Here is a 27,786-nt window from a genome sequence, read left to right as displayed (position 1 = left end):
AATTATGAGTGTGCTTTCTTTAACTAATCTCACGGTTCAGTAATGTGAAGTGGAAGGTCACATGGATGGGAGACGGTCACGTGGATGACTTACCTGTTGGTAAGTTGCGCTTCTCCAAAGCAGATTTTCTCGGCAGAGGATAATAATCATAAAATTATAAGATTGGGCTCTTGGATCTTCTCTGTGGCATTGGTATTATTGGATTGAAAAAAATTTTCTTCTTGGATTTTAGGATAAAGAAGGTGGTTTTATGGTAAGAGATTCCAGTCAACCAGGCATGTACACAGTCTCCCTTTATACAAAGTTTGGAGGGTAAGTAATCTCTCTCTCTCTCTCTCTCTCTCTCTGCTTAAAATCAGAGTTTTTATATGAAGTTCTTATATAGTGTATATGGATTCCTAATTTTCAGAAAATAAGCTACAATTGAGCATTAAAAAAATCTGAACTTGATTTCTAAAGTCTATACCATTTTTATATTCATATCTAGTAATTTTCCTCATTTTCCATATATATATTTGTTCTGAATGACTACAGAAACTTTAGCAACATTCCACAGATAATTACTTTGCACTGTGCTAGGTACTAAGGATACCACACTGAGCCAAGTAGACACAGACCCAGCCCTCCAGTAGCTTAGCGAGGGCTTCTTTCAGACAGGCAAACAGGCAGTGATGGTATATGTGAGTGACTGCTATGCAGGGAGGGCAACGTGTGTGTGTGTGTGTGTTTGTGTGTCGGGGTGGGGGTGGGTGGGACTTAGCCCAGACACATCTGAGTTAGGCATTAACGTTGTCTACTGACATCCAATGTGAGACCTGACGGGTGAGGCAGGCAAAAGTTGGAGAGAGGGAAATGTGTTTCTGACACAGGAAATTGCCTGGACCTGGAAGTGAGCAAGCACTTGGTGAGCTGACAACAGTGTATTGTAGCTGGATTGTAGAATGGGAGGGGCAGGGGGAAGGGAGGAGAGAGAAGCCAGAGAGGTAGAAGTGGAAGACACATCATGTCCATGTCAAGGAGTTTGAACTTTATCTTCACAGCGGCAAGAGTTCTCTGGAAAGGATTTTCAGCAAGAGATGACTCTGGAAGATCTAAGATACCTAAAATAGAATGTGTACATGATTTGTACATCTAGTTTATTAACTTTTAGAGGTCTTCTGGACATTTGCAACACCAACAGCAGGGACAAAAAGCAGTATCCAGCTAATAGCTATTTTAAGACTTTTAATTGTTGGTAAATGGAGTTTTGGTAAATGTTCTCTTTCACGATCTCACGCAAGGGACCAAGTATCAGTTATCAGTGACCACTTTATAACTTCCATCCGTTAATTTGAAAGGTGAAGCTAAGAAGAACATGGGGGAAAATAAAATTTGTGTAGAGAATAGAGGGGGCCATATGTAGGGACCCTGGTAGAAAACAACTTAAGGGTGAAGTTACATTATTCCAACTTGGTTCTAACACATTCTGATTTTTGTTACAGAGAAGGTTCATCAGGTTTCAGGCATTATCATATAAAGGAGACAATGACATCTCCAAAGAAGTATTATCTGGCAGAAAAACATGCTTTTGGTTCAATTCCTGAGATTATTGAATATCATAAGCACAATGCAGCAGGTAAGTGAGCTGTTAAAACCTATTTCAAATATAAAGTAGTGATTAAAATGATTAGACATGGTGATGAATTCTGATTCATAAAGGTTAATTCATAAACCTTGAGCAGGTTTATGTTGTAGTTAATTGTAGAAAGTGATTGATTTAAAATTACTGCATATTAAGGAAATGATATATACAAAGAGAAATCAGAAATAATAACTCAAAAGAAGCCCCGTCTTGACCTTAAAACACAAGTTATCCTTATCGTGTGTGGCAAACGTTCACATCTGCCACATACAATACAAGGTCTACGTCCTTGGTACTGACCCAACTTTAGTCAGGCTCCTGGACCATCTCCTGGGCCCATCTGTACACTTTCTTATAAAATCCACTTTTGGCAATAACCCTGCTAAGTCACTTTAACCAGAACCCCTTACCCTTGAGATTTGATGTCTAATCACCCTCAATAACTGGTCGGGTTCCTCGCCTTCCACCATCCCCCCGGGTAATGTCTGGGTACCCTGGCTTATTTCAGCAAGAATCTTGTTCGATTAGTTTGGCCAGAACCACTCTAAGCCCTCCCTGCATTGATGTTTCTTTTAGTAATTTTCCATCCACTGATTCCCCATCCTTCTCCTTGGCTGTGAGTTCTCATTTGTCCAGGTTGTGTTCAGAGTCGGGCCCATCTCTCTCCCCCACTTTAAAATCCCATTGCAGTGGTCCTTATACCTATCACAGTGGTCCTGAATAAAGCCTGCTGGACCATCTTTAAAAGCGTCATTGAATATTTTTTTTTCTTTAACAGTACCAAACTAAACTCCAATGTATGTCTATGTCGCAGCTATCACAGAAGCTGCCAGATGAGCAGCTTAGGTTTAGGTCTGTGTTAGAGGTTTCCAAAGACTAGCGTAAGAATGTCCCAGACACGTCTTCCATCTTCCCAAATCTTTGCTACACTTCACCACCAGAGTGGGAATAAACCAAACATCAAAAACAAAACCAGAAACCACATTTGTGCCCTTGGAAGCTCCAGAGGATGAGATAGAAAGATTTCTAGCCTTTGACTTCAAAGATGTAACTGAGCAGGGGTTAGCCAAGTGTCCAGCCCAATCTATGGAAAATTAACTTTTGAAATTTTATCGAAGGCCTTTGCCAAGTCTGTTGCTATTTGTGACTCTCTTCAGGTCTCTCAGATAATGATAGGAATGGTTATTGAGATATAATTTACACACCATAAAGTTCACCCACATGATGTGTACAACTCAGTGGTCTGTAAATTAGTATATTTGCAGAGTTGTGCCAACTATCACCATAATCTGAGGTCATTTTCAGCATCCCCCGTGCATTAGCAGTCACCCCTTAACCCCTTCCACCAGTCCTGCCCTAGGGACCCACTAATCTACTTTCTATCTCTATAGATTTGCCTATTCTGGACATTTCATGTAAATGGAATGATACCATATGCAGTCTGTTCTGACTAGCTTCTTTGAGCGTAATATTTTTGCCATTCCTCCATGTCGTAGCCTGTATAAGTACTCCACTCCTTTTTAACGATGAATAATAATCCATCGTGTGGATTTTGTTTATCCATTTTGTATCTTTCCTCAGTTGATGGACATTTGGGCTGTTTCCACCTTTTGGCCATTATGAGTAATGCTGCTGGAAACATCTGTGTACAAGTTTTTGCATGAACCATGTTTCATTTCTTTTGGGTACTAACCTAGGAATGGATTTGCTGGATCATGTAATAACTCTGTGTTTAACATTTGAGGAACTGATTTCATATCAATTTATCCCCTGAAGAACTTTTGCTTATCTTTTATTCTAGTCTTTTTCAGCATTCACATTCCCCTATTCCTTTCTTCTTGTTCTTGTGTGAATTGTTACGCTTCACCGTTATCTCAAGTCCCTTATTTCAGAAACATGTATTAAGTGCCTACTGCATGCCAGGAACTGTGCTGGACGGTAGGGATACTATGGGGAAACTAGATGGCTATTGATCTTGTCTCTCCCAGATCTTACCATCTGGTAGGGGAGACAAGAGAAGTACATAACAATATTAAATTACTATGAGATACGCTGTATTAGAAGAAATACATAGGGCTACAGGTGTTTATAGGAGAAATACCTGGGATTTCTTATTTAGTATTGTAAGCAACTTAAGTTAAAGGATTTAAGGTACCTCACCTATTTCCAGTAGTTGTGTTATTCCCAGTCGTTAATATTGTAGAGTCCAGTTTTTATGCTAAGATTACAAATGCTGAATTATGTCAGGTGCATCACTTTAATTTTAGTAGACTACTGTAATTCCATTTCATAATTCAAATCTCATACTGGAAAAGAACGTGAAATAATACTTGATAATAATTGTTGGAAACCTTTGAACATCCTTTAAGGTGTTTGCAAGACACCATGCTAGCATAGTGCCTGACAAACACTGCATTTAAAAAACAAATGTTGAATGAATAAAAACGTATATTTTAAAAATATGAAATTGTCGGCTCAGAGAGTAGTGGAACCAAGCAGGACCCTGTGGGGGCCTTCCTGGGTACAAAAGCTCCTCTGTGTTTCCCGTTTCTTGTTTGAAAAAAAAAAAAAAAAAGGCTTTAGTCTCCTAAGCCTTCCGCAAGCTCCAAAGAGCAGGCTGAAGCAGTTAATGATTAGTCACAGGACTCCTAGTTCCTCCTGAAGGGATGTAGATAACGATCTGATGCGTATCTTTGAGTCGCTCTGCAGAAGCTAAGACCCCCATCCAGGTGGAGGAGGGTGACTACATGCTGACCACAAGCAGGTAGACCCCAGGCTGGTTGGAACCAGAAGGTTGATGATTGAGATTCCTGAAACATCACCCTGTTACCTACCGTCAGCCAATCAGAAGAAGGTCCAGGAGCTGATCACTTGTCTTACTACCCTCTCCCCTAACAATGTCTTTAAAAACCCTTGTCGAAGGCCACTGGGGAGTTGGGGTCTTTTGAGTACAAGCCCCCCGTTCTCCTTGCTTGGCCCTGCAATAAACCTTTTTCTGCTCCAGACTCCGACATTTTGGTTTGTTTGGCCTCACTGCATCAGGCACACAGGCTTGGTTTTGACAACAGTAGGATCATCGTCCTTCCTGCCTGCCTTTAGTTTTTGCTAGCATATAGCAGAGGGCTATATATACACAAGGAAGATGAGCACTAAGTGAATAAATGAATGAATTTTGTAAGTGAGTTTCTAGTTTAGTGCTTTACCATGCAGAATGATTGAGTGAATTCAACTGTAATACTCTTTTTGATGTCTAGGACTTGTCACAAGGCTGCGGTACCCAGTTAGCACAAAGAATGCACCAACCACTGCAGGATTCAGCTACGGTAACTCCTTTTTTAGTTGCATGGCAAATTTTTCTTGAACCCGTTATGACAAGACCAGTTTAGATGTGTAGAATTCCACATAGCGGAACTGTTTTTATGTAAGTTTACCGTGTGAGATGTTAGATGATTACACTTATAGCTGTAGTAACCCTAGGTTTTCTGTTTTCATCATTATTCATTATTATTTGGTAGAAAACTGTCCGTCAGTGAAAAATAAGCATTACCATGTTACTCCTAAAATAAATCAAAGCCTTTCCTCCTTCTCACTGGGCTTGGTTGGCTACTCACAGGAAAGTAAAGATGGAGGTAATAGAGAAGACATGCAACTTGATTGTCTTTGTGCTACTGGTGAAAGCCTTTTAAACAGGTTAAACTCTTTCCAACTTGATGGAATTGAAACAGAAAAAAAAAACTTCAGGGGGAGGAATGGTAAAGGAGGAAGTATTTGTTTAAAAAAGAAAAAAGTACCTTTAAGTTTCAAGCTCCATTATTATTAGCCTATTGTGTAGCATCTTCTTGCCTTCTTCAGTTCACTTTGCTTTTACTGTGACAGCTGAGAAGGGATCCATCCTCCCCAGAGGGAGGAAAGCCACCTTCTGTCGCTTATGGGCAGGTTGCAAGTCTGCTCTGTGTTGGTAATTGTATTACCTTGTAAGTTTTAGATTGACCTTGGTTATAGTTTCTTTGTTTTCCACTGATTCCTACTGTATTCTCCTGATTAAATTTTATCACTTTCCCCCTCTGTCTCACAGAAAAATGGGAGATTAACCCTTCAGAGCTGACCTTTATGAGGGAGTTGGGGAGTGGACTCTTTGGAGTAGTAAGGCTTGGCAAGTGGCGAGCTCAGTACAAAGTAGCCATCAAAGCTATTAGGGAAGGTGCCATGTGTGAGGAAGATTTCATAGAAGAAGCTAAAGTAATGATGTAAGTTTCTACATTTTTTCTGGTTCCCCTTTTTGTATTAAAAAGTGACCCCTTGCCAGCTAACACCCCTGGTGGTTTCTTTCCCTGCAGTAACTCTGTGTATGCATGACTTCCCTCCCAGGAAACTGACACACCCGAAGTTAGTACAGCTTTATGGTGTATGCACCCAGCAGAAACCCATTTACATCGTTACCGAGTTCATGGAAAGGGGATGCCTTCTGAATTTCCTCCGACAGAGACAAGGCCATTTTAGTAGAGATGTGCTGCTGAGCATGTGTCAAGATGTGTGTGAAGCGATGGAGTACCTGGAGAGAAACAGCTTCATCCACAGAGACCTGGTAATCGCAAACCACCTGCCTTCCCATCGCCAGCCAAATTCCTTTGTAATCTGGGTCAACAAATGAGGAATGACGTGTTCATACCCAAGTTTTGTTCTCAACAATATATCACTGTTACTTTTAAATGTGGTAAATTTAACTTGCCCCATAGTTTTAACAGAAAGATCTTTATTAAATCTAATACATGTAGTATATAATTACATAGGTACCTGCTTATTAAATCATACATAATTACATAGGTAATATTTCCAGGTTAGTTACCATGCATTACATTTGGTCTTCATAAGAATCCCATGAGATAGCTAATCATAACAGCTTTTCTGACCACCATTGTCTTATAGATAAGAAAATTAGCATCAGAGAAGTGAAATGACATGCATAAATGGTGATAAATGGGAAGTTAAGGGTTGGTGATAAATGGGAAGTTAAGGGTTGACTCATCCTTTGACTAAGTCCTAAGCTGTTTTCCATCTCACACACTAGAAGCTGAAATTATAACAGAAATCCTTTCGTTCATTTTCTTCACTGGAAAGAGATGGAGTCGACGTTAACTCCAGAAAATACCAGAAAAAATAATCTGTTACTGGTTCTAAATTATTGTGCTGGAGACGCTTCTTAATTTTTCCTCTCTCTTACTCTGTCTCCCTCTCTTCTCCACTCATTTATTCTTTCTCTTTTTCTTCTCTGCCTATTCTTCCCAAATGTGTCTATTTTCAGTATGTTGGTAGAACCCTTAGTCCCTGTTAAAGTATACAATACTCTATTATTAACTATAGTCATCATGCTATATCTTAGATCCTCAAAACTTATCTTGTAACTGAAAGTTCGTACCCTTTGACCAACATCTCCATTTCCCTTAAACCCCCAACCCCTGGCAATCACCAGTATAGTCTTCCTTTCTGTGAGTTCCATTTTTTTTCCCCTTAGATTCCATATATAAGTGATAGCATATAGTATTTGTCTTTCTCTGTCTGGTCTGTTTCACTTAACATAGTGTCCTCCAGGTTCATCCATGTTGTTGCAACTGATGAGATTTCCTTCTTCTTTTTATGGTTGAATAATGTTCCATTCTGTCTGTGTATATATATACACACCACATTGTCTTTATTCATTCACCCATTGATGGACACTTGGGTTGTTTCCATATCTTGGCTATTGTGAATAATGCTGCTATGAATATGGGAGTGCAGATATTTCTTTAAGGTACTGATTTTGTTTCCTTCAGCTACATACTAGGAATTGGGACTGCTGGATCATATATATGGTAGTTCTGTTTTTAATTTCTTGAGGAACCTCCATACTGCTTTCCATAGTGGCTATACCAATTTGCATTCCCACCAACAGTATACAAGGGTTCCTCTTTCTCCACCTTTTCTTTTTTGGTTATTTCTGAGATACACATTTTAAAGTAATAACTAGAATTATGACTTATAACATTATACCAGAACATGTAAGATTTTTAGGAATTTCATGTAATGTCGGAAACATTTATATTAATATATTCCATACAAATAACCCAAAGAAAGTTTAGTATTAGTTGTTTATTTTTTTTAATTTCTGAATTTTATTTTTTTATTCAGCAGGTTCTTATTAGTCATCAATTTTATACACATCAGTGTATACATGTCAATCCCAATCGCCCAATTCAGCATACCACCACCCCGTGGCTTTCTCCCATTGGTGTCCATACGTTTGTTCTCTACATCTGTGTCTCAACTTCTGCCCTGCAAACTGGTTCATCTGTACCATTTTTCTAGGTTCCACATACATGCATTAATATATGATATTTGTTTTTCTCTTTCTGACTTACTTCACTCTGTATGACAGTCTCTAGATCCATCCACGTCTCAACAAATGACTAAATTTCGTTCCTTTTTATGGATGAGTAATATTCCATTGCATATATGTACTAAACTTCTTTATCCATTCGTCTGTCAATGGGCATTTAGGGTGCTTCCATGACCTGGCTATTGTAAATAGTGCTGCAATGAATATTGGGGTGCATGTGTCTTTTTCAATTATGGTTTTCTCTGGGTATATGCCCAGTAGTGGCATTGCTGGGTCATGTGGTAATTCTATTTTTAGTTTTTTAAGGGACCTCCATACTGTTCTCCATAGTGGCTGTATCAATTTACATTCCCACCAACAGTGCAAGAGGGTTCCCTTTTCTCCACACCCTCTCTAGCATTTGTTGTTTGTAGATTTTCTGATGATGCCCATTCTGACTAGTGTGAGGTGATACCTCATTGTAGTTTTGATTTGCATTTCTCTAATAATTAGTGATGTTGAGCAGCTTTTCATGTGCTTCTTGGCCATCTGTATGTCTTCTTTGGAGAAATGTCTATTTAGGTCTTCTGCCCATTTTTGGATTGGGTTGTTTGTTTCTCTAGTATTGAGCTGCATGAGCTGTTTATATATTTTGGAGATTAATCCTTTGTCTGTTGATTTGTTTGAAAATATTTTCTCCCATTCTGAGGATTGTCTTTCGTCTTGTTTATGGTTTGCTTTGCTGTGCAAAACCTTTTAAGTTTCATTAGGTCCCATTTGTTTATTTTTGGCTTGATTTCCATTACTCTAGGAGGTGGATCAAAAAAGATCTTGCTGGGATTTATGTCAAAGAGTGTTCTTCCTATGTTTTCCTCGAAGAGTTTTATAGTGTCCAGTCTTACATTTAGGTCTCTATCCATTTTGAGTTTATTTTTGTGTATGGTGTTAGGGAGTGTTCTAACTTCATTCTTTTACATGTAGCTGTCCAGTTTTCCCAGCACCACTTATTGAAGAGACTGTCTTTTCTCCATTGTATATCCTTGCCTCCTCTGTCACAGACTAGTTGACCACAGGTGCGTGGGTTTATCTCTGGGCTTTCTATCCTGTTCCATTGATCTATATTTCTGTTTTTTTGCCAGTACCATATTGTCTTGATTACTGTAGCTTTGTAGTATAGTCTGAAGTCAGGAAGTCTGATTCCTCCAGCTCCGTTGTTTTCCCCTCAAGACTGCTTTGGCTATTAGGGGTCTTTTGTGTCTCCATACAAATCTTAAGATTTTTTGTTCTAGTTCCATAAAAAATGCCATTGGTAATTTGATAGAGATTGCATTGAATCTGTAGATTGCTTTGGGTAGTATAGTCATTTTCACAATATTGATTCTTCCAATCCAAGAACATGGTATATCTCTCCATCTGTGGGTATCATCTTTAATTTCTTTCATCAGTGTCTTATAGTTTTTTGCATACAGGTCTTTTGTTGCAATGGTAAATGGGAGTGTTTCCTTAATTTCACTTTCAGATTTTTCATCATTAGTGTATAGGAATGCAAGAGATTTCTGTGCATTAATTTTGTATCCTGTGCAACTTTACCAAATTCATTGATTAGCTCTAGTAGTTTTCTGGTGGCATTTTTAGGATTCTCTGTGTATAGTATCATGTCATCTGCAAACAGTGACAGTTTTACTTCTTCTTTTCCAATTTGTATTCCTTTTATTTCTTTTTCTTCTCTGATTCCCGTGGCTGGGACTTCCAAAACTATGTTGAATAATAGAGGTGAGAGTGGACATCCTTGTCTTGTTCCTGATCTTAGAGGAAATGCTTTCAGTTTTTCGCCATTGAGAATGATGTTTGCTCTGGGTTTGTCATATATGGCCTTTATTATGTTGAGGTAGGTTCCCTCTATGCCCACTTTCTGGAGACTTTTTTATCATAAGTGGGTGTTGAATTTTGTCAAAAGCTTTTTCTGCATCTATTGAGATGATCATATGGTTTTTATTCTTCAGTTTGTTAATTTGGTGTATCACATGGATTGATTTGCGTATATTGAAGAATCCTTGCATCCCTGGGATAAATCCCACTTGATCATGGTGTATGATCCTTTTAATGTGTTGCTGGATTCTGTTTGCCAGTATTTTGTTGAGGATTTTTGCATCTATAGTCATCAGTGATATCGGTCTGTAGTTTTCTTTCTTTGTGACATCCTTGTCTGGTTTTGGTATCTGGGTGATGGTGGCCTCATAGAATGAGTTTGGGAGTGTTCCTTCCTCTGCAATTTTTTGGAAGAGTTTGAGAAGGATGGGTCTTAGCTCTTCTCTAAATGTTTGATAGAATTCACCTGTGAAGGCTTCTGGTCCTGGACTTTTGTTTGCTGGAAGATTTTTAATCACAGTTTCAGTTTCATTACTTGTGATTGATCTGTTCATATTTTCTATTTCTTCCTGGTTCAGTCTTGGAAGATTATACCTTTCTAAGAATTTGTCCATTTCTTCCAGGTTGTCCATTTTACTTGTAGTAGTCTCTTAGGATACTTTGTATTTCTGTGGTGTCTGTTGTAACTTCTCCTTTTTCATTTCTAATTTTATTGATTTGAGTCCTCTCCCTCTTTTTCTTGATGAGTCTGGCTAGTGGTTTATCAATTTCGTTTATCTTCTCAAAGAACCAGGTTTTAGTTTTATTGATCTTTGCTATTGTTTTCTTTGTTTCTATTTCATTTATTTCTGCTCTCATCTTTATGATTTCTTTCCTTCTGCTAACTTTGGGTTTTGTTTGTGCTTCTTTCTCTAGTTCCTTTAGGTGTAAGGTTAGATTGTTTATTTGAGATTTTTCTTGTTTCTTGAAGTAGGCTTGTATTGCTATAAACTTCCCTCTTAGCACCACTTTTGCTGCATCCCATAGGTTTTGGATCGTCGTGTTTTCATTGTCATTTGTCTCTAGGTATTTTTTGATTTCCTCTTTGATTTCTTCTGTGATCTCTTGGTTATTCAGTAATGTATTGTTTAGCCTCCATGTGTTTGTGCTTTTTACATTTTTTTCCCTGTAATTCATTTCTAGTCTTATAGCATTGTGGTCAGAAAAGATGCTTGATATGATTTCAATTTTCTTAAATTTACTGAGGCTTGATTTGTGACCCAAGATGTGACCTATCCTGGAGAGTGTTCCATGTGCACTTGAGAAGAAAGTGTAATCTGCTGTTTTTGGATGGAATGTCCTATAAATATCAATTAAATCTATCTGCTCTGTCGTGTCATTTAAAGCTTCTGTTTGCTTAGTTATTTTCATCCTGGGTGATCTGTCCATTGGTGTAAGTGAGGTGTTAAAGTCCCCCACTATTATTGTGTTACTGTCCATTTCCTCTTTTATAGCTGTTAGCAGTTACCTTATGTATTGAGTTACTTCTACATTGGGTGCATATATATTTATATAATTGTTATAGCTTCTTGGATTGATCCCTTGATCATTATGTAGTGTCCTTCCTTGTCTCTTGTAACATTCTTTCTTTTAAAGTCTATTATATCTGATATGAGGATTGCTACTCCAGCTTTCTTTTGATTTCCATTTGCACAGAATATCTTTTTCTATCCCCTCACTTTCAGTCTGTATGTGTCCCTAGGTCTGATGTGGGTCTCTTGTAGACAGCATATATATGGGTCTTGTTTTTGTATCCATTCAGCAAGCCTGTGTCTTTTGGTTGTAGCATTTAATCCATTCACGTTTAAGGTGATTATCGATATGTATATTCCTATGATCATTTTCTTAATTGTTTTGGGTTTGTTTTTTTAAGTCCTTTTCTTCTCTTGTGTTTCCCACTTAGAGAAGTTCCTTTAGCATTTGTTGTAGAGCTGGTTTGGTGGGGCTGAATTCTCTCAGCTTTTGCTTGTGTGTAATGCTTTTGATTTCTCCATCGAATCTGAATGAGATCCTTGCCGGGTAGAGTAATCTTGGTTGTAGGTTCTTCCCTTTCATCACTTTAACTATATCATGCCACTCCCATCTGGCTTGTAGAGTTTCTGCTGAGAAATTAGCTGTTAACGTTATGGGAGTTCCCTTGTATATTATTTGTCATTTTTCCCTTGCTGCTTTCAATAATTTTTCTTTGTTTTTAATTTTGTCAATTTGATTACTGTGTGTCTAAGCGTGTTTCTCCTTGGATTTATCCTGTATGGGGCTCTCTGTGCTTCCTGGACTTGGGTGGCTGTTTCCTTTCCCACGTTATGGAAGTTTTCGACTATAATCTCTTCAGATATTTTCTCGGGTGCTTTCTCTCTCTCTTCTCCTTCTGGGACCCCTATAATGCAAATTTTGTTGCATTTAATGTTGTCACAGAGGTCTCTTAGGCTGTCTTCATTTCTTTTCATTCTTTTTTCTTTATTCTTTTCTGTAGCAGTGAATTCCACCATTCTGTCTTCCAGGTCACTTATCCGTTCTTCTGCCTCAGTTATTCTGCTGTTGATCCCTTCTAGTGTAGTTTTCATTCATTTATTGTATTGTTCATCTCTGTTTGTTTGTTCTTTAATTCTTCTAGGTCTTTGTTAAACATTTCTTGCATCTTCTCGATCTTTGCCTCCATTCTTTTTTCGAGGTCCTGGATCATCTTCACTATCATTATTTTGAATTATTTTTCTGGAAGGTTGCCTATCTCCACTTCATTTAGTTGTTTTTCTGGGGTTTTATCTTGTTCCTTCATCTTGTACATAGCCCTCTGCCTTTTCATCTTGTCTATCTTTCTGTGAATGTGGTTTTTGTTCCACAGCCTGCAGGATTGTAGTTCTTCTTTCTTCTGCTCTCTGCCTTTTCTTTTTTGCCAGCTGTTGTCATCTCGTGTTTTTGTTGATAGTTGTTCTGAGAAGTGAGAGGTGATATCTCATTGTGGTTTTTATTTGCATTTCCCTGATGATTAGTGGTGTTGAGCCCTTTTCACGTACCTATTGGCCATTTGTGTGTCTTTTTTTTTTTTTTTTTGGCCCTACCACACGGCTTGCGGGATCTTAGTTCCCCAACCAGGATTGAACCCCTGCTCCCTGCAGTGGAAGTGTGGAGTCCTAACCACTGGACCGCCAGGTAATTCCCTTGTGTGTCTTTTTTGATCAAGTGTGTATTCAGTCCTCTGCTCATTTTTCAATCGAATATTTGCTTTTTTGCTGTTGAGTTGAATGAGTTCCTTATATATTTTAGATATTAACCCTTTATCAGATATATGGTTTACAAATATTTTTTTTCCCATTCTATAGTTAGGCTTTTCATTTTGTTGATTGTTTCCTTTGCTGTGAAAAAACTTTTTACTTTGTTGTAGCCCTAGTTATTTATTTTTGCTTTTTTTGCCCGTGTTTTGGTGTCAGATCCAAAAAAATCATTGCCAAGACCATGTCAAAGAGTTTTTCCCCTATGTTTTCTTCTAGGAGTTGTATAGTTTCAGGTGTTACATTTAAGTCTTTAATCTATTTCAAGTTAATTTTTTGTATGGTGTAAGAGTAGGGTCCAATTTCATTATTTTACATATGGATATTTGAATTTGCCAGCACCATTTATGGAAGAGATTATCCCTTCCCTTTGTGTGTTCTTGGTGCCCATGTTAAAGATTAGTTGACCATATATACATGGGTTTATTTCTGGATTCTCTGTTCTGTTCCATTGGTCTATGTCTCTGTTTCTGTGCCAGTACCATACAGTTTTGATTACTATATTTCTGTAATCTAGTTCAAAATCAGGAAGTGTGATGCCTCCAGCTTTATTCATTTTCAAGATTGTTTTGGCTATTCAAGGTCTTTTTAGTTTCATATGAAATTTAGATTGTGTTTTATATTTCTCTGAAAAATGCAGTGGAATTTTGTTATGGTTGCGTTAAATGTGTAGATCCTTTTGGGTAGTATGGACATTTTAGCAATATTAATTCTTCCACTCTGTGAACACAGGATATCTTGCTGTTTATTTGTGTCTTCTTCAGTTTTTTTCATCAGTGTCTTATAGTTTTAAGTGTACAGGTCTTTCACCTCCTTGGTGAAATTTATGCCTACATATGTTAATGTTTTTGATGCCATTGAAATTCACTTGCTTTCTTAATTTCTCTCAGTTCATTGTTAGTGTATAGAAACAAAACTGATTTTTCTATGTTTATTTTGTATCCTTCAATTTTACTGAGTTCTTTTATTACTTCTAACAGTTTTTTAGTGGAGTCTTTAGAGTTTTACATATATAAGATCATGTCATCTGCAAACAGAGACAATCTTACTTTTCTATTCCAATTTGGATGCCTTTTATTTCTTTTTCTCACCTAGTTGCTCTGGCTAGGACTTTCAGTACTATGTTCAATAGAAGTGACAAGAGTGGGCATCCTTGTCTTGTTCCTGACCTTGGAGGAAAAACTTTTAGCTTTTCACCATTGAGTATGTTGTTAGCTGTGGGCTTGTAATACATGACTTGTATTATGTTGAGGTACATTCCTTCTATACCTAACTTGTTGAGAGTTTTTAATCATGAAATGAAAGGATTTTGAATTTTGTCAAATGCTTTTTCTGTATCTGTTGAGATGATCATGTGATTTTTATCCTTCCTTCTGTTAGTGTGGTGTATCATGTTTTTGATTTGCATATGTCAAACCATCCTTGTATCCCAGGGATAAATACCATTGGATCATGGTGTATGATCCTTTTTTTGTGTGGTATGTGGGCCTCTCACTGTTGTGGCCTCTCCCCTTGCGGAGCACAGGCTCCGGACATGCAGGCTCAGCAGCCGTGGCTCATGGGCCCAGCCGCTCCGTGGCATGTGGAATCTTCCCAGACCGGGGCATGAACCCGTGTCCCCTGCATCGGCAGGTGGACTCTCAACCACTGTGCCACCAGGGACGCCCGTATGATCCTTTTAATGTGCTGTTGAATTCTGTTTGCTAATATTTTGTTGAGGATTTTTTCATCTATGTTCATCAGGCATATTGGCCTATATTTTTATTTTCTTGTCGTGTCCTTATCTTGCTTTGGAGTTAGGGTAACATTGACCTTATAAAATGAGATTGGAAGTGAACCTTTTAAAATTTTTTGGAAGAGTTTGAGAACTTAGGATTGGTGTTAATTCTTTTTTAAATATTTGGTAGAATTCACCAGTGAAGCCATCCAGTCCTGGGCTTTTCTTTCACAAAACTTTTAAAGATCACATTTTATGATTGGGGCAAAGGACTTTGCAAAATAGAAGATGATGTGATATGTGTAACGTTAGTTATTATTATGCTCAGTGATGATAAAGAACATCTCTTTGTCATATTGAAACTTGTGAATTTAGCATCTTCCTCTTTTTTGACTTTTAAAACTGATGGAAATCTGTTGTCTACGTGAGTATGACAGGTTACACCTCTCTACACATACCTCACTGTGGTGAAGGCAATTTTGATATGTCTGTGCCTATGATACTGACATCATTAGGGTAGGTTTTTGTCATCCCTTAAGGGAAGATTTTGATGCTTCTGTCTCCTGGGTGAAGAATCCTGGTGACTATCAAGTAAAGGCATGATAAGGTATCTTTATAGGAAGACGGAGATAATCCAGGGAACGGGTATTAACTCATACTTTAAAAGAGACTCTTAAAACGCATTCAACAGGAAATAACCTCGTGTAAATGGAATTTGCGTCGTACAGAGAATAAAATTCTGAAGCATAAGGAAGAAAAATACATTCTTAGTCTATGGGTTATAGCATGTGAAAAGATTGTCATCATGTCTTCCTTCTGAGAAATACTATGTCTTTTTCCAAACTATTTTCTTGAACCTTGTAACCTTAAAGAATGGGGAAGAAAGTATAAGTAATCTAGAATTGTGTTTGTCATAAATGACAAAGCAAACTATGTTACATATGGCTGTTCTTTTGACTCTTTGGGTTAGAGAAGACCAATCATTGAGCAAAGCCACTGGGTAAAAGATTGTTCACCCATCACTCTGATGCTTGTGTGTTATAAAGCTTGCCTAGTAAGAACCTGAATTAAGGACTTTAAGAGATGTTGTCACTATCAATAAGAAAATCAGATAGTTTAATAAGAATAGAAATGGGTGGGCAAGAAGCTGATTGACCCTCCTCTTAGTCCTCATATAGATATGACAGTTGGCAAAGATTATGTAATAATGCCTTTTTTCACGTGAGACTTTTGACCTGTCTTTCTATCCATTCTTTCATATAAATGTTGAAGACGTTTCCATAGGGGTAAAAAAAAAATTTATAAGAGACACCACCTCTGCAAATGTTGACTGGGTTACACTAAATTTAATATAAACAGAACTTATATTTTTCTACTTTTATTGTGGAACTTTGCAACTAATATACCTTTATAATGTTGTTTTCCAGGCTGCCAGAAATTGTCTAGTAAATGAGGCAGGGATTGTGAAAGTTTCTGATTTTGGAATGGCTAGGTAAGGCTGAGTATATGTGAACATTTTCTATACATTTTGGATTAAATTAATGTAAGACTGTGGCCTTTCCCTTGAAAGTACTTGACTTTTCCTTTGCAGTTTGTGTCAGCTTCTTCCTCTGATGCCTGTTTAAGAGCTACTTTGAAACATCTTTTGTTCCCTTAACAAAACATTAGAAGTACCCATCATTTTTTTTTAAGTCCCCATCATTTTTGTACAGATTGATTTTTCTGCTTCTAATTGTTTTTTGTATAAGGTTAGAAAATAGATTATCTATATTTTGAAAGATTTCTTTGCTGAATTTGTCTTTTTACTGTTAGCTTTGGCTTTTTCTCAGGTAAACTGTTGAGAAGTTATGATTACTTAATACTTCATTATGTGGCTTTAGTTGATATTCACATTAGCTTATAGAATTGATAAGCATGGAAATAATCTGCATTGATAAAGCAAAAAGGAAACCCTATTAGGTGTCCTGAGATAAAATAAATATATTAAAATAACACAGTATACATTGTGTTAATTATTGTTAATCATTCTCTCCACTAGGTGGTAGTATAGCCCGTTAAATACACTACTTTCTTTTCTCCCTGGTGTGGATTAAATTTCTAGAATCTTTTGTTTTGATAGAAATGTGTTTGGGGTAAGTTTTTAGAATACGCAAATCTGTAATGTTTTTATTCTCTTAATTTTTGTAATCCTAATAGGGTGTTAGAAAAGTCCTTTAAAGAGTATTTCATTTGTCCTTTCCTTCCCTCCTTCCTTCATCCATTCATTTATCTGTACACCCAGCCATACAAAATTAGGTGCCTGCTCTGTGCCAGGCACAACAGTAGAGATTGAACCCTAGAAGAGGATGACATTATCCATGTGAGTCCCTGCCCACGTGCAGCTTAAATTCAGGAGGAGAGAGAAACATAAGACCTTAGAACCACTAAGAGGGGAGAGCACAGAGTGAGGTGACAGAGCAGGGGTCCGCCAACCTCGGCTTCTGGACCACATCTGACCCAACACTTACGTTTGTATGGCCCGTGAGCCAACCACGGTGTTCACATTGTTTAATGGTTGGGGAAAAAAAAAACTTTAAAAATATTATGACATGTGAAAATTATCTGAAAGTCAAAAGCCAGTGTCCATAAATGAAGTGTTAATAGGACATAGACTCATTCACAGATGTGTTGTCTGGCTGCTTTCACTCTACAAAGGCCTGCAAAATCTAAAACACTCACTGTCTGGCCTTTTACAGAAAAAGTTTGCCGACCCCTGTGATAGCGATAACTTGGGGTTGGTGGGGCGGGCGGGTACTGAGTGATGGCGCGGGGCAGGGGTGACGGTAGCGACTTCAAATCTGGTGCCTCTGGAAGGCCTCTTTGAGACCAGGATATCTGAAAAGAGACCCAAAAGGCAGGAAGTAGTCAATTAGGTGAAAGTCTGAGGATAAAATATTCCAGGTGGCAGAACACCGAGTCCAAAAGCTTGAAATTTGGGATGAGCTTGGCCTGCTCAAGAATCGAAAGGGGGTCAGGGTGGTCAGCCCATGGCCAGCATGAGGGCGGTTATAAAGGCAGGCCAGGCCTCCGTCCTGAGAAACTCGGGCCGAGGGAGGTTAGAAAGCCATTACTGTCCGAAATGGGACCAGAACTGCTGGCTGTCAGGGCAGTAAGGACCCAGTGCTCTTTGTTTGTTTTCTGTGAAGATATTCTGTATCTAACAGGCAGGCCTCCAATTTCAGGTTTGATTTTCATATGTTTGGCTTTCAAGAAACCTGTGCTTTTGCATCAGCTCCTTTGAAACACTCATTCTACACTCAGTTCAGACTCCCCTGACTGACAAATGCCCATGGTGGCACTGTCACCATCTTTGTTTGTACAGCGAAGGAAGTTTGTGCAAAAGTCATTTGAATATTTTCCCATGGAGCTTGCAGAAATTAACCTGGTATGTTCCTATAATACATGAACACCTTCCTCTTGTAAATACATACTGAACACATTACAGAAAGGGCTGAAGAACCCGTATTTAGCACCCCAATTAAGATCCTCCCCAGGGGTAACCAGTGTTACCAGTTTGTGTGTGTCCTTCCAGAAGGACCTAAGTATGCTCCCATAGAGAAACTACATAGTGTTGTTCTGAGTGTGTGTGTGTAGAGGATGAACGTCATGGTATATACATATATACACCACCATGTGCGTACATCATTTTGCAGTTTGCTCTTTTTATTTGCTATAGTTTTAAGTTGTGCTCTGTGGAATCACGGTGGCAAAAGCACATGTGCTCCAAGCGCTTTGCACCACTTCCTTTAGAGCAGCTCTGCTTTAGATGTTTTACATGTGGGGCCTTCGGGTAAACTTTTTGTTTAAAGAACAGAACTGCTTCTTAAAAAGAAAGTTTGCAAACTCTTTTCTTGTATGCTGCCTCCAATGCCTTATAAAAAAGAAAAACAGAAAAGTGAAAGCGCAGTTAGAATGTTACAGTGCACGCATCTCAAGCTCTTAGAGGAAGAGGGCAATTGCAGAGGCGTGGCTGCAGAGGCAAACAGCCAGCTTCAACCGGATGCCTGTTGGACTTCAGTCAACTGTGCTTTTGATTTTAAGGGGGAAAGAAAATTAAAGAACATGTACAAAATACAGACCGTAACTCAGTGTCTTCCTCTAGGTATGTTCTGGACGATCAGTACACGAGTTCTTCCGGTGCTAAATTTCCCGTGAAGTGGTGTCCACCTGAGGTGTTTAATTACAGCCGCTTTAGCAGCAAATCAGATGTCTGGTCATTTGGTAAGAGTCACGCTCCACTTCCCCTCAACTCTGCCCTGAGGAGGCACTGGGTGCATCGTTTGGCAATCCTTCTCCTCTTCCAGGTGTCTTAATGTGGGAAATATTCACTGAAGGCAGAATGCCCTTTGAGAAAAACACCAACTATGAAGTGGTAACCATGGTTAGTCACGGCCACCGACTCCATCAGCCGAAGTTGGCGTCCAGATATGTATACGAGGTGATGCTGAGATGCTGGCAGGAGGTATAACATTTTTCGGGTGCTTTTTTCTTCAATCTCTAAAGCATTCAGGGATCCGGGCTTGGTAGATTCAAACTGTGTGGTCTTTATAGCCTAGTGAATGAGTGCATGTTTTATATGATTTCAAACTCCTAAGTAGGAAGCCGGTCTTCTCAACTCAGTCTGAATAATGGGAAGAAGATGTGAAGAAGTGGAAAACACTAATAATTAAGATAGTAAATTCAGGCTGCCGCTCCCTTCCCAAGTGGGGCTCCCGCCACAGTCGCCTGAGCTGGGGGCTCTGGGGATAAGCCCAGAGAAGTAGCTCTTCTTTCAGTGGATCTCTAGTGTTGTCGAAATATTACTCTTTCACCAGAGAAGTTTTTTTTCTCCAAGCCTCAGCTTCCTCAGGTCATTTACTCTCAGTCTTCGGAAGTTTTCCTTCGCCCCATGTTAAAATGTCACCTCATAGAAGAGATTAGACACCAAAATGACTTTTGAAAGATAACAGTAACATTAGCTCAGAGGTATGATGTGCTAGGCACTGTGCTAAGTGCTTTCAATTTAGTTCTCGAAATAACCCTTCAAAGTGTGCATACTTTTACTATGACCACTCTGTGGATGAGGATATCACGTTGTCGCTTGCCTAAGGCCACTTAACTACAGAGAAGCAGAGTCCTGTCTGACTCCAAAGCCCATGCCCTGGTCCCTTGCTCTCATGCCTCCCAAGAGCACTGATTGGGATGGACAGAGGCCTTCTGGCCAAGAAGTGGCGCTAAGGGGAGTGCGGACAATGTGAGCAAAGGTAGGGTGGTGGTAGTGAACTTGGTGTGTGTATACAAGGGTAGAGATTGTTCTCATTGAGCATAGGGCCCATGGGAGGGTTTTTGTGGGAAATAAAACTGGGTAGCAAGGGCCTGTGGGAGGGGCAGGTTATAGAGGGCCCTGTGAGTTAGCAGGACTTGATTTTGCAGGCAGTTAGGATCTCTGTTAGGTTCTTGAATGGGATGCCAAAGCCATGTGGCAGAAAGGTTAGTGTAGCAGCAGCACGTGCAGGATCGATGAGACCTGTCTGGAGATGCATGTGTGTTCCGGCCCCGAAGCAAGGAGTCCCTTACTCTGGTATGCATTGCTATCTGAGTTGGAGCGGTGAAAAATCATTCTGGGGATGGATTCTGGAACCCACAGCTTCTACTTGATTTTGAATTGTAGAAACCAGAGGGAAGGCCTTCCTTTGAAGATTTGCTGCGCACGATAGATGAACTAGTCGAATGTACAGAAACTTTTGGAAGATGAGTGCTGTGACCGGATGACGCGATGGCTTCCAGATTCCAAAGCACGAGGAAGAAATGGCACTTTGTGGCAAACTTTTAATTTATTTAGCACTTGGACGTGTAGATTGTTTTACTTATAAAGGGGAAACACCTAAAACATTTGCTTCTCCACCAGCTGTAGCTCTGTGACCGAACCTTCTGGATTATGGAAATGCTGCCTTAGACACGATGGTTAAAAGCACCCACTTTTATTCATTCCACAAGTACTGGAGTGCCCACTATGGGCCAGGCACTGTGCCCAGGCCCCAGGGTCTGCCCATTTTAGGGGTGCATGTGGGGTCGTGTTAGCCGGTGCCGGTGGAAGGCCAGGGTAATTGGGAGGGGGAAGGGTATCCGAGCCACATTCCAGCCACCCCTCTCTTTCCTGTGACTTCTGCAGAAATCTGGGCTGGGGCATTGTCTAGAATATGGGTTCCGGATGGATCAGGAACCCACCTTGGCTAAGTACCCATCGTTTGTTTTGAAACATCTGTTTTCAAGACTGCCATTAGTATTACATTAAAACATATTTGTATGCTGTACATATTGTAAATATATACAATATATAAAGTTATATATTTATAAGAAACATGAGTCGTCTCTTTTGTAATTTGTTTTTTACTGGAGTATAGTTGATTTTATGAGTTGTCTTTTAATTGAAATGTTTAATTCTGTAATATATGAGCCAACCCTCTTAGGACTAGGGATTTTCCCTTACAGCTGTCAATTCCTTTTCCCCTGATGATCTAATATTCCCTACTGAAGAGAAAAATGTCTGGACCCTTCTATCGCTAATGCCCCCTCCTCACTTGGGTAGCCATGTTTGAGGTGCCTATCCAGCTTAAGCCCCCAGCAGGGGCTGTGTTTGGGCTAAGTGGACCTGCCCACGGTATCCACAGCTAATTGGAGTTGGATGGAAAATTGAGCCTAGGGGCAATCCATCAGTTTCTGTGTCTTAAGAATCTGTCCCTGGACATAAATGTGAAAGTGAGCTCTGGAGCAGAAGGAACAGATGATGTTCACCACAAAGGCTGTGTGCCAACTGCACGCAAGACCCAGGAGCAGGCCGAGTTCTGGCAGAATTCAGGAAGCAGCCAGGAAAAATGGAGAGCGTGGCGTCTGAGCTGTCTCCCAGATGGCTTTCAGGAGGCCAGGCTGGACTTGGGTTCCTGCATCAGAGACATTGTCGGTTATAGCTTCATAGTAGACCCTGCAATTGAGTTTATTTGAGTGGGTTTCTGACCCTTATAATTTCTGACCAGGACACCATCTGAGTTAGAGCCTCATTTACTCATGAGCCCAGGGTAAAGAACGACAGTCTCCATCATGATGAAAGCAAGGCCATGTATTGCCCCACACTGTATTGTTGGTTTTGTGGGCATCGAAAGCCCAGCAAGACACAGGGCCTTTCTTCAGGAGTTCGTCTGCTCTGGGGGGCTGTGGTCTCCCCCCCATGCTGTGGAGCATTGTGTGAACACTCTTTACGTAGCGTTCACATAAGTAGTTCTTATGTGAAGAAGCTACTTAATGCCCAGCGACGAGTTGTCTCAGTCAACAGCATCCCACAGAACATTCTCCAGGAACAGCTGACGAGGTTAAACGACAGTGTTGCCAAGGAAACAGCTCACAGGTGGGCCATGCTGGGTTCAGGAGTTTACCCCCCTGGCTTCCCAAGCAAGTAATGGGCCAGAAGTTGTGCCCATGGCCTCAGAATAACACTAATACTATTCTCTGGCTGCCTGTTTCCTCGAGGACTCCCTGTAGACCTTGGGACATGAAAAAGGCATCTCTGTGGTTTGTGTTTGAAGCACTAAGAAGTCTTATCCATTCACGTGGGGCCCAAAGGAACCTGCGTACAGCCGGACTCAGGATCCCAGAGGATTTATTATGGCTCTTGCTTCCAAGAATGAGCTGAGGCCTCTACATTTGATTTTCTTTAAGCTACATACTCAAGGCCCACTTCCTCTACCATCTTCAAGTCTCATTAACAAGGGAGTGGCTTCTTTTGTCACATGCCAGGTTGTTGGGACCCGGATAGCATGTCCTCTGCGTGTGACTTCTCATTTCCCTATGTTTCCACTAAGGATCTAGAGGCAAGAGCAGGCAGTCGAGGTGAATGACCCATCTACCCTCTTCTGTTGATTGCACTGGCTTGAATATTATAGCAGTGGTACTAGAACCATTTAACTCACTAAGTGCTTTAATGGTTAAAAAAATTATTATACATGGCTGCGTTTATGGAAAATCAAGACCTTTTAAGGAACACAGGCTGTGGCTGGCTACTCTGAGTAGCACCTTCATATGACCATGGAGAATCATCTTTCCATTCTGGTCAGTTCATCCCCTGAAGGCTGTCTTCTATCCTTCCCTGTCCCCCTTATAATGGAAAAAAATAAAATACTCATCCTAAGTCTTGTCACAGTCTGTTTGCCACCTTCCTTCTCATCTTCCTATTTACCTGTACCCCCATCACAAAAATATACACACCTGTTAACTGAATTGTAGCTCATTCAAGAGGTTGGCTGTATGCGCGCCGTGCCCTACTGTCATTGTCATACCTTCCTCCTTCCTCCTTCCTTCGTCTCTCACCTTGAGTCCTCTCGTCCCTCCCAGCCCCATCCCATACTTCCCTTTTGACCTTGAGGAACTGTGTTTAGAGCGCTAGGTCGCTTTGAAGAGAGAGGAGAAAGTATAGCCCTTAACCTAATAGTTATGTATACTTTTGATGGGAAAACAAGATTTGGCGACATTTGGGAATATTTTCTTCAAAAATCTTTAAATATTTCACTAGAACTTAAAAAAAAAGTTTTTATATAAAACCATAGCTACGGCTAAAGGAGAAGTAAAAATAGAAGAATCCACCCAGAATGTGTAAAGAGATCTTAATCTAGAAAGCAGGGGGTAGGAAGGGCAACGTGAATCTGCTGTGTCTTCAGTGCAGTGGTTCCCTTTGGTTTTAGTTACTTTTTGGTTATTTTTCCGTGGGATGAAGTGCAACTCCTAAGTGCGTTTTTATTGTTGATGTTGTTGTGTTTGTAGTTCTCGGCCATGCCCCAGTCACCTGGGGATGGGTTAGTGTTTTCCCTCCTGCCCCGCAAAATAAACTCTCCTCGTACGGTGCCTAAAGTGTTAGTACTGAGTAGGAGGACAGAATATTCTAGACGTGGTACTTCACAACTTACAATCTAATTCTGTTTCTACCCCTAACGGTGTCCCTTATCCTATCTGTGCCTCCAATTCTTTCTCTGTCCAGAGAGAGCAATTTGAATTCATGCCCTTTTTAAGGTCCCTTTTACCCAAATCTTGTGATTTCTTGAAAATGGTGTTTGCTGGACTCACCCACACACTCGGGAATGAAGAACTGATAGCAGCTACCCTCAGAGATCTGGATGTAGATTATCAAGCTTTCTCTTATATAGGCCATCGGGTTGTCATTCACACACTTCTCTGAGGTTTTTAGAACAGGAAAATAGGTGGGGTTAACTTTGCCTGTGAGAAACGTCTTGGGTGAGCTATGATTTCAGTTAAAAGATGTGTTTTTGTGACAGGAGCATCACTGAAGATCTGAAGGCTGTTTTGTTTGCTCCCCGCACAAGTGCAGCCATGATTCTTTCCACCTGTAAGTAAGATGGCTTTGTCCTTTATCTTCAGGGCTTGTTCTGGGCATGGTGGTTAGTCTTGAACGGCAGAAATTGTGAAGTGTGGAAGATAATTTCCCCAGATGTTGTGGCAGGGTTTTGTTTGTTATTTAAATACCCATGGTGGTGATGTAATTTTAGAAAATGTTTAGCATTAAGCACACAAAAAAAACCAAAATAGTGTCCTTAAGTCTACCTGTGTGTGTAGAAATGCAATCCGTTTGAACAGTGTTTGTATTTAGAATATTTAGTGTAAAGAACTGAGAGCGAAAGTCTAGGAGACCAAGTTCCACTTCAGGATTTGCTGCAACATTAGTGGGTCACCTTTGGTAAGTTCTTTAGGTTAGGTCCCTGTCTGTACAATGGGCACTCTCTTTTTGCCTGCCTCCCAACAAGATACTAGAGAGAAACAGTCGATTAAAATGACAGGTTCTTCATGAACTTAATTTCGGAGTTGCTTTGGAAGACTGTTCAGTCCCATGTACAAGTTTTGGAAATGCTCGTTGATTTACCTCGAAGACTCAGAGAGCCTCATCATGCAAATAATTAAAAATCTGGAAGAAAAAGACTGATTTTAATCCTGGATGACTATGGAAACAAGCTTCAACGAAGCTCAGTCACCTCAGAATAAAGCAGTCAAGGCTGCTGACAACAGTTTTTGCACTTCTGAGTTTTAAGTGGCATTAGGAAACATTTTTTGCCATTTTTAAATGTCATGTGTTTAAACCAAATCACCTCATTAGGACCCAACACTTGTGGGTAGGATTCGTAAAAAATAAACCAGGCTACTCCACTTGTATCTACCTGAATTATAACTTACAGTCTGGGTCCACGCATAGATCAAGACGGGGTGCCCATGATCAGAAACACAGGCCAAGCAGAGCGAAGCAGAAAGAGCTAAGAAGCAGTAACCCATGTCCCCACTTCCCCCAATGGCAGGACAAAGGTGAGCAGTGACTTAGTAAGAACCTTTTCATTAAAAGCCATGTGGGCATCTGTTCTTCGTTTCTCCTGAGGTCAGAACTCGAGAGAAGGCTGTAAATGATAACAGGCAGGATTCAGTTATATATAAAATAAACAGTGAGGGTTGAGACAAGGATTAGATTGCCCAAAGGACTGAATAAGAGACCACCTATTAGTGGGGATATTTTGAGGATCATTCTATCTGGCCTGGGAGGGCATGGGTTTGATGAACTATCACTGTCCTTTCCAGCTTCTGATCATTTGATTCAACGGTAAGACTCACCCGTTTATTTCTTCCACAGATTGCACTTAGATGTGGCTCCATTTTCTTTCTTTCTTTTTAAATTAATTAATTAATTTAATTTATTTTTTATTTTTGGCTGCGTTTGGGTCTTTGTTGTTGCACACGGGCTGTCTCTAGTTGCAGTGAGCGGGCGCTACTCTTCATTGTGGTGCATGGGCTTCTCATTGCGTTGGCTTCTCTTGTTGCAGAGCACGGGCTTTAGGTGTGCAGGCTTCAGTAGTTGTGGCTCACAGGCTGTAGAGCACAGGCTCAGTAGTTGTGGTGCACAGGCTTAGTTGCTCCACGGCATGTGGGATCTTCCCGGACCAGGGCTCGAACCCATGTCCCTTGCATTGGCAGGCAGATTCTTAACCACTGCGCCACCAGGGAAGCCGTGGCTCCATTTTCTTCTGGGTAAAACAATGAGTGTTTACTGTTGACCAGAGAAAGCTTAAGAGGTGCCCCAGGGTGTGTTACTACTAATCAAAAAAATGTTTATAGGTGATTTTGGGCCAGAGTCATTTGGGAAATACATTGGTTGTTTTAAGGGCTGTCATAGAAGTCTGGCCTCATAGGCTGCTGTAGGGCAGGAGGAGATCCTCGTGGAAGGTGCGATATTGATCTTAGTGACTGGTGGGCAGAGCCTGGGAGTGGTACCTGGGCACTGCTCCTATGAGGGTTAGTTTGTGAAACACAAGTGGTCGTTTCTCCCAACTAACCCCTGCTCTGAGGACAGACCCAGCCCAGGAGAATCGTTCAGGGGACGGGGACCAGGGAGATGTGCTGGGGGTTCGAAAAGCTAACCACCTCCCTTCCCTCCATCTCATCATCACCTAATTTCTCTGTCTTTTCTTCCCAATTTATAAAGTAGAAGGAAAAATAATAATTGGGTGGTTCTTAAGTGTTGGTGTGCCTGAAGTGTGCTTTAGGATACTGTTAAAATGCAGTTTTCTGGACGCATAATTTGATCTGGAGGGTGAGGTAAGGACCCCTTGGTCACTCTGCTTTTCTTGGGTCTCCGCTTTCAAAGCCCTCCCTTATTCCTCGTTGTGTTTGAGTCCCACGCCAACCCATTTAAGTTAGTATCTTCTGTTATTTCTTTTACAATTAATACAGAGATAACGAGGGTGGCTGCACAGGCATCTCTAAGGTGGCCCCAGTGATGTCCCCCCTCCAGCTGTTCACACGATCCTTCTCCTTGGGGAAAGATGGAGTATGGTAACAGGGGTGGATGGAGTGTTACTGGGAGGTTAGGTTACGGCAGACTGTGGCTTCTTAGTGCTCTTGGGCTCCCTGTCTCTTGGGTGACCTGCTGCCATGCTGTGAGCATTCTCAGGCAGCCTGTGGAGAATCCCCATCACCAGGAGCCGTGCCACCAAGGCCAGCGACAGCCATGTGACTGAACTGGAAAGTAGATTCTCCAGCAAATCCCAACTCCCCTTTACTACAATTTCATGAGGTTCATGAACTTCTCAATTTGATTCAGAGGCGCCCAGTTAAGCAGTGCCTGGACCCCAGACCCACAGAAACTGTGAGATAGTAAACAGTTTCTGCCTCTAGGTTTGGAGCTAATTTGTTTCCAACAATAGATACCTAATTCAGTGGCAAAAGCTAGGAGAGCCATGGACCAAAAAAAGACTTGGCCACTTTTACTGCCACTTTGCCTCAGGCTGGAGTTGGTCCCCTTTCTCAAAAATAGGTTCAGTGTTAATATGGACACTAGTATATGTGTCTTTCCTTTTGTTTCTAAACCACTTCACTTCTATCCTCCTGCAACTGCCTGAAACCTGTAGCAATAATGCTAACAGCAGTCACCATCTGGAACTGCGTCTGTGAGGTTTCCACGCCTTCTTGTGTATGACCGGCAGGTGCCCTTTCTGTGTAGTGAAGCCCACTGGCTGGCATCTGTCCCCTTCCTGCCCTCGGGGGGCGGGGTGCTGCCCAGTGCTGGCTGCCAGCGGGTCTGGTGGCCAAGCACCTACATCCCAAGCTGGCCAGGTGTCTTGGTTGTGATGTCTGTGAGCTGCTCATGAACTTGGAGCTCACGGGCCACAGTCTCCTAGGAAACACTGCTCTGAGACCAAGGGATGGAGGAGATGTGGGCAAGATGCCTGCAAAGTCCGCCTCACGCCAGCTCAGGACTGGGAAAGAATAAAATTCCTGTGTGGAACAAACAAGGGCTTCTGGTGCTGGAATGTTTGGTGCCTGGGGCTTTGCTGGCTGAAGCTGTGAACAGAGGAGCGAT

General features: G+C 40.7%; 2 protein-coding genes across 8 annotated transcripts in view; both read left to right on the top strand.

The window, feature by feature from the left end:
* TEC (tec protein tyrosine kinase) overlaps window positions 1-21,246 on the top strand; it is a 141,714-nt gene extending 120,468 nt beyond the window's left edge. For all 7 annotated transcript variants that reach the window (XM_067735900.1, XM_067735898.1, XM_067735899.1 and 4 more), the window contains 9 exons: window positions 233-312; window positions 1,482-1,615; window positions 4,876-4,944; window positions 5,697-5,868; window positions 5,990-6,206; window positions 16,295-16,359; window positions 19,009-19,127; window positions 19,211-19,368; window positions 20,557-21,246. In XM_067735900.1, coding sequence (XP_067592001.1) covers window positions 233-312; window positions 1,482-1,615; window positions 4,876-4,944; window positions 5,697-5,868; window positions 5,990-6,206; window positions 16,295-16,359; window positions 19,009-19,127; window positions 19,211-19,368; window positions 20,557-20,640 — 1,098 coding nt within the window. In that variant the 3' untranslated portion in view covers window positions 20,641-21,246. The remainder of the gene's footprint in view (window positions 1-232; window positions 313-1,481; window positions 1,616-4,875; window positions 4,945-5,696; window positions 5,869-5,989; window positions 6,207-16,294; window positions 16,360-19,008; window positions 19,128-19,210; window positions 19,369-20,556) is intronic.
* Window positions 21,247-24,218: 2,972 nt separating this feature from the next.
* The window catches only part of TXK (TXK tyrosine kinase), a 65,184-nt gene continuing 61,616 nt past the window's right edge, over window positions 24,219-27,786 (top strand). The window contains exon 1 of the mRNA XM_067735894.1: window positions 24,219-24,276. Within this exon, the coding sequence (XP_067591995.1) occupies window positions 24,261-24,276 (16 nt within the window). The 5' untranslated portion in view covers window positions 24,219-24,260. The remainder of the gene's footprint in view (window positions 24,277-27,786) is intronic.

Source organism: Pseudorca crassidens, chromosome 4 (genome assembly GCF_039906515.1).
Source record: "Pseudorca crassidens isolate mPseCra1 chromosome 4, mPseCra1.hap1, whole genome shotgun sequence".
Taxonomy (NCBI): domain Eukaryota; kingdom Metazoa; phylum Chordata; class Mammalia; order Artiodactyla; family Delphinidae; genus Pseudorca; species Pseudorca crassidens.
Note: the sequence above shows the minus strand (reverse complement) of the source record. Positions and strands in the feature narration are given on the sequence as shown.